The sequence below is a fragment of the Gavialis gangeticus genome, unplaced genomic scaffold (assembly GCF_001723915.1).
Source record: "Gavialis gangeticus isolate Ggan-Ray unplaced genomic scaffold, GavGan_comp1, whole genome shotgun sequence".
Lineage (NCBI taxonomy): Eukaryota > Metazoa > Chordata > Crocodylia > Gavialidae > Gavialis > Gavialis gangeticus.
This window is the reverse complement of record NW_017728994.1, coordinates 41,406,967-41,417,262: the sequence shown is the minus strand read 5'-3', so window position 1 is coordinate 41,417,262 and position 10,296 is coordinate 41,406,967. Positions and strand designations below refer to the sequence as shown.

The window sequence follows — 10,296 nt, the reverse complement described above, 5'->3', positions numbered from 1 at the left end:
CCCCCCCCCCGCCCCCGACTTTGTTTTTCTTTTCACTGCTCCAACAGTGGGAGGGGGTGAAGTTCAAAGCAAACCACCAGTAATTAGATTCTATACCTAGAAATTTATAACAGATAGGAACTTTCCATATATAGAATCTAACTACTGGGGGTCATTTTATATTCAGGATCACCCTGTATTTTGAGTAAGTATGGTAGTATTTTCAGTTTCCATTTGTCCACTGAATTACTCCCATCAAATATCTCTCCTTAGATTTTATCTTTCCACCTACATGTCAGTGTGGATGCTTCTGTATCATCTTTACAGAGGAAAGCTTACTTAGAAGTTCTGGCTAGATTGCCAAATGTGCTTACAAAAATGTGAAATCTTATGGCATGAAACATACTGATTTTAAGTGTTAAACTATTACCTTAAACATTTGCAATAATGAGACCTGTAAAAATTGATTGCGTGCTATTAATGTTTGCTGATTAATGAATGTAGTCTCTGCATCACTGCTTTTGCCTGTTGGTTCTATATAGAAACAACCACATTGGTCGGTCAGTTTTCAGACACTGGAATTGACATGAAAGGTTCTGGGTACCTGTCTTTTGTGTACACAAGAACTTCCATACTGAGACACCAAATGGCCCCTCTAGTCCAATAGTAGATTCACATAATAAATGCTTTGGAGGAGATCAGCAGTGTATGGCCTACAAGCCACAGGTCAGATCCAGCCCAGGGAGGCATGGGGGATTGGTGATACACAGCAGCCATTAGAGAAGGCATCCCCAGGGTCCTTCTGTCTGCTATTGCCAGTGTATTCCTGTTCCATGTTTCATCTATCCCCTCTATGGCATCTGCTGACTTTCTTCCTCTCTTTACCGCACCATCAGATTTGCTGCTCTTTATAATCATGGGCCACAGGAATTGGTGACACTTGTACTAGACGTTAAGTTGGGACTGCAGAGTGTTGAAAAGGAATGGGTGGGATCAGTGGCCCACAGTGGTGACTGGATTGCAAGCAGTAGTTTGCTATTCATAAAGGTTGCCAACCCCTGCTTTAGACAATGAGTTACATGAGCATGTCACATCTATAGTAAATCATACCTGCCCTGGCATCATTGGTTTATTGATGCTGTGGGTACATCCTTGACTAGGACTATTCAGGGTTGCCAACTGTCCTCAGACAATCTCTTTAAAGAGCTAAAAACCCTTTTCCCCAAAGTTTGGCAGGGAAGGGGGAGATTAAGCTGTCATTAATAAGCAGGGATCCTGGTTTTCTCCACTTAAAAAAAAATCCAAAATTCTCTTATCAAAATCCCTGTCTTTCCACAATTAAAATCTAGGTGTCAGTTGAACACAATGTCTTATTGATGTATTTTTAAAAGCAATTTGGAGCCTACCAGTCAATCACTATAATAAAATACCTATATATTTTGGCATTTGATTTTGGTTTTTTTTTTATTATGGAAAAGCAGAGCTGCTGCTCCCTTCACCAGAACAGGGGTACAGCACTGTGTGTGTCCCTGCTGCTTAGTGGCATTGAGCAGCCCTGACGCATCATAGGCCCCCACCCCCAAGTCCTGCCAGTGTCCCTCATTCCTGACCTGTAGCTCCCTACCCCTAGGGCCAAGCCAAAAAAAAAAAGAGCATCATTTAAAAATCAAGGCTGATGCCTCCCAGAGCAGATGCTCATTTCTTCTGACAAGTGCCTCTTTAGATCTGCAAGAAACTTCACACGATGGTAGCAAAACACCTGCAGTCTGTCCTGGCTGAAAAAAACAAACCATTTGATAGCCTGTGACTTGATCCAGGTGCAATTTCTGCTACCAAATCTGTGCTGGGGGGGGGCAGGGGAGAGCCTCTGGTAGTTCTGGGTAGCAGAGCCTGACTGAAAGAGTTTATGTTGAGGCTGGGCTGAAGTCAGACAACCAAGTTGCTCTCTCACTACTCTCAGCAAAAAATTGGCAGTATTCCTGTGCTCAAAAGTGCTTCTGCCTATGCCAAGTGGTCCCATGATGTCTTAAAATCAGAATCATAGACAATGAGTGCTGGAAGGACCTCAGGAGGTCACCTATTCCAACCCCCTGCTCAAAGTAGGATGATCCCCCAACTAGATCATCCATCCCAGTGAATGGTGCTGGGTTGTCCTAGCAAGTTTGGACAAGGAGCTGAGTAGGTGTCAATGGCTTTCCTGGAAGTGACACTTCTGTTCCTAGGCTGGCTTGCACTTCCTGTACAGTTAATTAGACGAATACAGTAGGCGCACTGGAGGTGTTGAGCAGGACAACCCCTCACCCTGGAGTGCAGAGAACAGACGGTGGGACTATAAGTGGAAGAGCAGGGGAGGAATCCTGTCCCCTTCCCCATTGCTGTGCATGAAATCTGGGAGCTCAGAAGCAGTGTCTTAGGCTTAATTTGGATGCCTAGAAGCCTCATGCATCCTTCTCCTGGTTTGCCCTTCCTGGCAAGCATGGGGGAGGATCCTGACAGGCAGCCTCAGGAATCCAAGCAGCCCTACGCTCCACAGGGTTGGGGAGGAGGGAAGCCTTCCCCAGCAGCAGCCCTTCTGGAGTGGGGCAGGGTACCAGTTGCCTTCTTACCTTGCTGCCAGGTGAGGTGGCCCCTATGGCCCACCCAGAAGCAAGGCAAGTTTGCAAGGCAGGCAGGATGGAGCTGCTGCTGTCCATGATGAGAGCTGTGGGCAACTCAGTGCTTCGCTGTGGCATTGAGGGAGCTTATGCTCAGCACCCTGGGAGAGCTGGAGTTGTCAGCAGCATGCAAGCAGTTCCACTATCCCTCCCCTCCCCTCTCTCACCTGTCCTCCCCCCTCGCAGCATTGTTCCCTGCCAGTCCTGCTCCTTTCCTTCCTCTCTAGTCTATGGGGTCCCCCTGCTTCTTTGCTCTCCTCCTCTGGGTCTTGCTTCCACCCCTCCCCACTCACCCCCGTCATGATCAGTCCCTCCCACAGTTTCCCATTTCAAAGGGAAAAATCCAGGTTTTTCTCCAGGAAATGGAAAATCCAGATCCCTGTTAATAATTTAAGAAACCATGAAGTTGGATACAAATAAAACAAAGCAGATAAGTGCCACCTTGTGTTTGAGCAGGAGTGCAGCTCAGTGCCTCTGGAGGGTTCAGTGCCCTCCTCCATCAGAGCTTTGTAGCCCATGGAAACCTCCTTTTCCACTCCCTGCACAATTTCCTCATGTGCTGCAGCTGCATCCTGTTGGCCTTCCCATGCTTATAAAGGCTGCTTGCCTCACAGGTAGTCAGGGCAGTGCAGCCCATGGGCAGTCTGAGGAGCTGAATGGGATGTAGAGGGGCTGGTGTGGCTAAGGTAGTTGCAGGGTTCAGAGGGAGAGGTGGCAGGTAAAGGTCTGTGCAGTGGAAGGTTTGTTTGTGGGCCTGGGTCTTGCTGTTTGGGGGTCACTTGGGTGGTGTAGGTGATAGATCCCCCAGAGAGCAGCCCTGGATGAGTCTCCCTCCCCAGTAGGTTGGGCTAGGTGGTAGTTCCCTGGGTTAGTTTGGTAATGACTGACTGTAAGTAAAACCCAAACAGTTAATGGGTAGTGGTTAAGGTTTTCTATAAGGCTGTATGTTTATCCCTTTTTCCCCTCCAATAAACCCAGTTTTAGTTGAATGCCATTTATGAATGGGAAAGTTTGTTCATTTTAGAATACAGAGTTAAAACTTATTTTTCCAGGTTTCTGGGTGGGTCTCATTAGATTTAGAAAGCTGGTCTTAAACCCCTAAATTTGAAATCAGCCCTTGCCATTGCTGTTTGGGCCTGGCAGAAGGGTTATATTTATATCACGTAAAACATGTCAGTAAAAAATGTTGTTTTTCAGTTAACCAAAAAAAAAAAAAAGATCTTTGACTTTTGGCAACTCTGGTTGTATTTAATAGCTCCAACCTGATCTATCCTTCATTAATTTGTTTAATCCCTTTGTGAACCTGGCTGTACTGTTGGTCTCTACCACCTCCTATTCAGTGAGTTACACAAATTAATTATGCACTGTTTGGAGGGAAAAAAATAGAAGTATGAGCTTCTTCCTTGTTTTAAATCTGTCTCCGGCTAATTTCGGTGGGTGTCACCTTATTCTTGTATTCTGGTACTTTTGTGATATAACAATTCCCTATTCACTTTATCCACAACTTCCAGAATTTTATAAATGCCTGTCATATTAGGTTACACCCAAGGGTACTCGGGGAGCTGGCGAGCATCATAGCTCAGCCCCTGGCACAGATCTTTGAGAGCTCTTGGCGCTCTGGTGAAGTGCCCGATGATTGGAAGAAGGCCAATGTCATGCCTATCTTCAAGAAAGGGAGGAAAGTAGATCTGGCAAACTACAGGCCCATCAGCCTGACCTCTATCCTTAGGAAGGTCTTGGAAAAGATTATCAAGGAGGCCATCCTTAACAGACTAGCTGAAGGCAATATCCTGAGGGATATGCAGCATGGGTTTGTTGCGGGTAGGTCTTGCTTGACCAATCTCATTTCCTTTTATGACCAGGTAGGTGACTTATCACCTGGACAAGGGGGAAGAGATCAACGTCGTATAACTCAACTTCAAAAAAGCCTTTGATCTGGTATCCCATGATCACCTCTTGGCTAAACTGGCTAACTGCAGCCTTGATGTCACCACAATCCACTGGCTGGGGAACTGCCTCCGCGGTAGGACCCAGAGGGTGGTGGTCGATGGGAGTCAATCATCTTGGTGCGCTGTGACCAGTGGGGTCCCACAAGGCTCTGTCCTAGGGCCTATACTATTTAACATTTTCACCAATGATGTGTCAGAAGCAGACTGGTCAAGTTTGCCAATGACACCAAACTTCGGGGTAAAGCATCCACACCTGAGGACAGGAGGGTGAGCCAGGTGGATCTTTACAGGCTCATGAAATGGGCGGATGAGAACCTGATGGTGTTCAACACCAAAAAATGCAAGGTTCTCTACCTTGGGAGGAAAAACCTGCAGTATGCGTATAGGCTCAGCAGTGTTACATTGGTTAGCACTACAGATGAAAGGGGCTTGGGGGTCATGATTGACCACAAGATGAACATGAGCCTTCAATGCGATGCTGCGGCTAGTAAAGCTAGCAAAACACTGGCTTACATCCATAGATGCTTCTCAAGCAAATCCCGGGATGTCATTCTCCTGTTGTACTTGGCCTTGGTGAGGCTGCAGCTGGAGTACTGCGTCCAGTTTTGGATTCCGCAGTTCAAAAAGGATATGGAGAAGCTTGAGAGGGGGCAGAGGAGAGCCACACGCATGATCAGAAGTCAGGAAAACGGACCTTATGATGAAAGGCTGAGTTCCAGGCTGAAGAGTCCCATGGCTAAGCACAGGCTCAGGAGTGATTTGGTGGCCACCTACAAATTTATTGGGGTGCTTATCAGGATCTGGGGGAATGTCTGTTCACCAGAGCACCCCAAGGGATGACGAGATCAAACAGTCACAAACTCTGCCGCGACCGATTCAAGCTGGACATAAGAAAGAACTTCACTGTCCGAGCCCCCAAGGTTTGGATTAGGCTGCCACCGGAGGCAATTCAAACACCCACTTTGAACGCTTTCAAGATGCATTTGGATGTTTATCTTGCTGGGATCCTATGATCCCTGCTGACTTCCTGCCCCTGGGGCAGGGGGCTGGACTCGATGATCCTCCGGGGTCTCTTCCAGCCCAAATGTCTATGAAATATGAAATTTCCGCTCCCCCCACCCCCTTCTCGTCATTCTTCTATTTTCCAAGCTGAAGAGTTGTAGTACAGCAGCTGTGCTATAGCCATGATCATTTTGCTCTTCTAGGTACCTTTTCTAGTTCTACTATGTGGTGGTGTTTTGGTTGGTTTGTTTTAAATGTGAGCAGCAGAACTGTATATAGTATTCAAGATATGCATGCACCATGTAACCTCTTATGTCAGAAAATGTTTAGGTTGCATTGTGTCCAGATTGACCTCTCTATTATCTTTGCTCTCAAGTACAGCTCCTTAATTTTGTAATCTTGTTGGAAAACTGATATAGTTACAGCTGGAGTAAGTTGCTTTTTTGAGGCATTTGTGTTTCCATTGGTTTCATCGTCTTTTTGGTTGCGGGAAAAATAAAGGCCATCATGGTAATATTTAGAGTACTATCTTGCTGAGCAGGACTCTTATTTTCTGTTATGTTTGCCTCTCAACTTCTATCTTTTATCACTCCTGCAACCCATTAAATTCCTGCATCACAGTTCAGCCTGGTCAGATACAACTATGAGCAATAAGACTCCCCCATTAAATTGGCTGGAATCTGAACAATGTGGACAAATAAGATTTTTCATATAGTTATAGGATACAGTTTCTGGCTAATGGAAGGGTGGGGACAGGACCCTAGCATCAATGATACTTTAGTCGTCATGGAATTAAGTATGGTGCTAGTTGTTTAGATGAATGCATGTGTTCTTATCTGTTCTTTGTAAATGGTTCTAAAAATGAATTCAGTTTTTGACCACATGCAAGCCAGCTGCAAACCTTCTGTCTTTTATCCCTCCAACTTCTGTGAAACCTTCTACTTCCTGATTTTAACCTGTCCCATCAGGTGTCAGAAAGAACAGAAATAAATGCATTCTCATCCAATATCACTATCATAATGGAAAGTTGGAATAGAAACCACAAACTCTTTGGAGTTTCCATACTGCATATTCCATACTGCATAACCCTGGGGACACTGGGCATGTTTATACTTTTGTAGAGTTCCTGGGAGCATTGGTAAGAAGCATATTAAGTTTAAATACAAGACTTCTTTACATATACCAACCCCAGGAAGGAGGTAGTACAGCTGCCATGAGCATGTTCTCTACCACCATTCAAAAGATGCCTCTCAGGTCTACTTGAGAGGTGACATCAGGATGCTCATGGTGGCTTTGCTTCCTCATTTCCAGGTTTGGCACTTGTGTAGCAGGAACAGGTTTGTATTGTGTGTGCTGCTTGGCAGAGCTCTTGGGAGCATTGCAGGAGTGATATAAACATGTTCTCAACTCATGCCAGGTTTCTTGCTGATTCCAATCTCTGAAGAGCATTAGGCATTTTACTACTTACTCAACACTCTAGCACGTTACATAACAAAACTGGACAGGAAATTTTGTGCCATTTCTTATATGGTTGCTTGTGAATTGGCCCACGGTCACATCACGGATCATAATATAGAGATGAGGCAATTGGTTTGTCACCACTTTCTGAGCAACCCTGGATTTCTTCCTCTGTTTGAAGTGCCAGTACTTAGTTTAGTTTTAGGAAGGTATTTCTCTAGTTGTGGGTATTGAGTCATCTGTTTTAGACAGATTTCAGAGGGAGCACCCAATATTAAGTTGACTTTATAATTTTATGCCAGGGATGCTTGGCCCACAGAGCCATGCCATCTGCTCTGTAGGGATTCCCCATACATCTGAAAGTGTGATGGCCGGGCAGTGGTAGCAGCAGTTGCTGCTCCCGTGCCATCAACCCCGTGAGCCAGATTGTGCTCTGTTAGCTTAGTGTGCAGAGGTGGCCCAGGGCCTGGTCCAGGCATACAGGGGCTGGCTGAAGACAGCATGGGTCCCAGGGTGGATGGATGCAATGCAGGGTCCTGATCCAGCTGGGAGTGTGGGGCCAAGGAAGGTGGTGCAGGGCCTGATCCTGGTCCTCGTGGCCCTATCTGGTCTGCAGACTGGCCACGTGCCACTCATCTGGTGTGCTGCAGCAAAAGGTTGAGCACCCACCACAGAGATACGGGATAACTTGTGAGAGCCACTAGACCCACCTTAAATTTCTTTGCTCATCAGAATTGGGCATCCCATGAGGGATGGGAAAAATCACTTTTTACTTTCTTGTTCCTTTTGTGGTAGGGACTTAACAAACTTTTACAAGCCACAGTTTGGAACAACCTGGCTCTGGTCCAGTGCAGCCTGGGTGGCTTTCCTTACACCAAGGCCAGGTAAATAGGAGATGCACCCACATCAGTGCTGCTTCTGTCAGTCCCCTGTATCCCAAGGCCAGGTATCTGCAAGCTGTGTCCGTGTTGCTGCCACTTCTCAATGCTTCTTTCCCTTCTGGCTATGGTACATGTGCAGGTGGAAGCTGCCTGGCCCCTGCACAGCTCCCCACTGACTGAAAGTTGTGCCCTGGCCACAGCCTAGGAGGGTGTCAGCAGGGGGGGAAGTGGGGAGAGTGGCAGTTATGTGAATGCAGATATAGCTTCCAGCCAGTGAAGACCTATACTGGGATCAGGTATCTGCAAACTGCAATGTGGCTGGGGAGTATTGGGCTGGGAGGAGTGGTGGCAAAGTCACCTGTTGCTGACATGTCACAACACCCAGCGCATGTTAGTCTGGAGCCAGGAAAAGTAATAAAAGTGCAGATACACCTGGTGGCTGCCCAGCCCTAGCACGGGCATGGGTAAAGCCCTCCAGTTTTGCAGGCCAAATGTTACCGATCTGTGTTTTATAATGTTGCCATATTTTCTGTAATTTCACCTTTCTATCATCACTGCAGAGTTTGCAGCTGTGATTTGGTGTTGTGTATTATTTTCAAGACTTGGATTATTTTAGTTTTGGTGGTTATGTTGAAAACTCACTGGTTTGCCTTTATTTTTAGTTGTCATTAATGAAGTCACTGCCTGTATTTCTTAGTACTTGGAAATTGAATGAGAAGGCTTAGTCTGCTGAGAGATTCTAAATCTAAATTGCCACTGGGTTTTTTTTGGTTGTGGAGAGAAAATCTGTCTTGCATTTGTAAGAAGATAGGAGTCACTCTTAGTTATATTGTTTGAAAATAAACAGAATTACAGGTAAGTAACTAATTTTGAGGTTCCTTAGTGCTTACTATTGCCCACCCTTAATATGGGTAGAAAGATTTTGTCTACCATATGGTTAAAGATTTTGTTCTAAGTATCCATTCAGTATAAGGAAAAATGTTTTGGTATAAGAACTTGTTGAATTACCTTTCTCTAAGAGTTTTCTCTCATCCTGTGTTGTAAAAGTGTTTATGTTTGTCTTAATGTCTTCCTCTGTTATCAAACTTTGCAGAAATGCTGCAGGCTTGTTTCCAGTTACTCCTGCCCATATGTAGTTCGTGCATATGTACAAACCTTACCTTAAAATAACACCACATTTGCAGCATTCAAAATCTTTGTACTGGAAAGGAAAAAAAAAAATCAGATTTTTAACTACCTTCTGATGGATTGATTTGCTGTAATTTAATTTAATTGACATCATAACATTTGTGTAAATTTCTGTTCCTAATGATTTAGAAACTAACTTATTTTTTTCCTCCCCCATCCCTCCCCCCTTGCACTTTTTTTAGGTTCGGCATGGTGCAGGCACTGGGCTGAGGGAAATACTTAAAGCACATGGGAAAAGTGGTGGTAAAATAGGAGACAGTACATTAGAAGAGGTAAAATTATAAGTGTATGGCAGATGTTAACCAGCTTCTTGATATGAAAACTAAGCAATGGAATGAAACTAACCGATATTTAAATGTGAGAGGGAGAAAAGGTATCTTTTGTAAACTGCAGAACTTCTCTTCCTTTCTCTTGGCAATACTGAAAATGCATTTATTACTGGCATTTTTAGGACTGTGGGAGGGTGTTCAAGGTGTAAGGTGCTAATTGCTTAACTGAATGATAAAAAAATATAATTGAAATGATTAAAATGATCCAGCATGGGGCAGTCCCAGAGTCCAGGACACAGCTGTCACCTACCCAGGTGGGCTGGGGCAAAACCAGTCCCTGGAATCTGGACCATCACCTGACACCCAGAGGCAGATCTGAGGCTGGGGAGCCCAATCCTGGGAACCCTGTGGAGTGGGGGTGGAGACGAGCACAGCTCCCAGCTGTGTCTCATAACCTTTTCAGTGTTCTGAGTTACAGTGTTACCCCAGACCAAATAGAAATTCACTGTTGCTTCCAGTGGGGAGGGAAATCTAGCTGGGGCTGGGAGCCTGGGGCCAGGTTCCCATAGCAATGGCTGGGGTGCTCTGCCAGTGCTGGCTGTTTTCAGAATGGGAGGGGGGGAAAGGCAGTGGAGGGAGCTTGTTTTTGGGGCTCCCCAGTTGGTGCTGAAGAGTGGGGTGGTTGAATTGGAGCTCCTGCACCTCAGGTGGGGGGAGCTCCAGTACTCTTGTCCCATCCTCCAGGGGTGACTGAAAATCCCCCAAGCTGAACTCCCTCTGCTCCCTTTCTCTCCTCCCATTCTGAAAACAGCAACAGGCTGGAGGTAGCACAGATGCAAGTTACAGAAGATGCTACATTTGAAAGATCTGTCTGATACCTCACGCTGTGGGGGGGGGGGGGGGGGGGGGGGGGGGG

The 10,296-nt window shown here is 45.8% G+C and overlaps 1 protein-coding gene across 1 annotated transcript in view; it reads left to right on the top strand.

Annotated features, from left to right (window-relative positions):
- Positions 1 to 10,296, top strand: part of BTAF1 (B-TFIID TATA-box binding protein associated factor 1) — a gene marked incomplete at its 5' end in the record, with an annotated part of 102,065 nt that overhangs the window by 31,817 nt on the left and 59,952 nt on the right. The window contains one exon of the mRNA XM_019502120.1: positions 9,294 to 9,383. Within this exon, the coding sequence (XP_019357665.1) occupies positions 9,294 to 9,383 (90 nt within the window). The remainder of the gene's footprint in view (positions 1 to 9,293; positions 9,384 to 10,296) is intronic.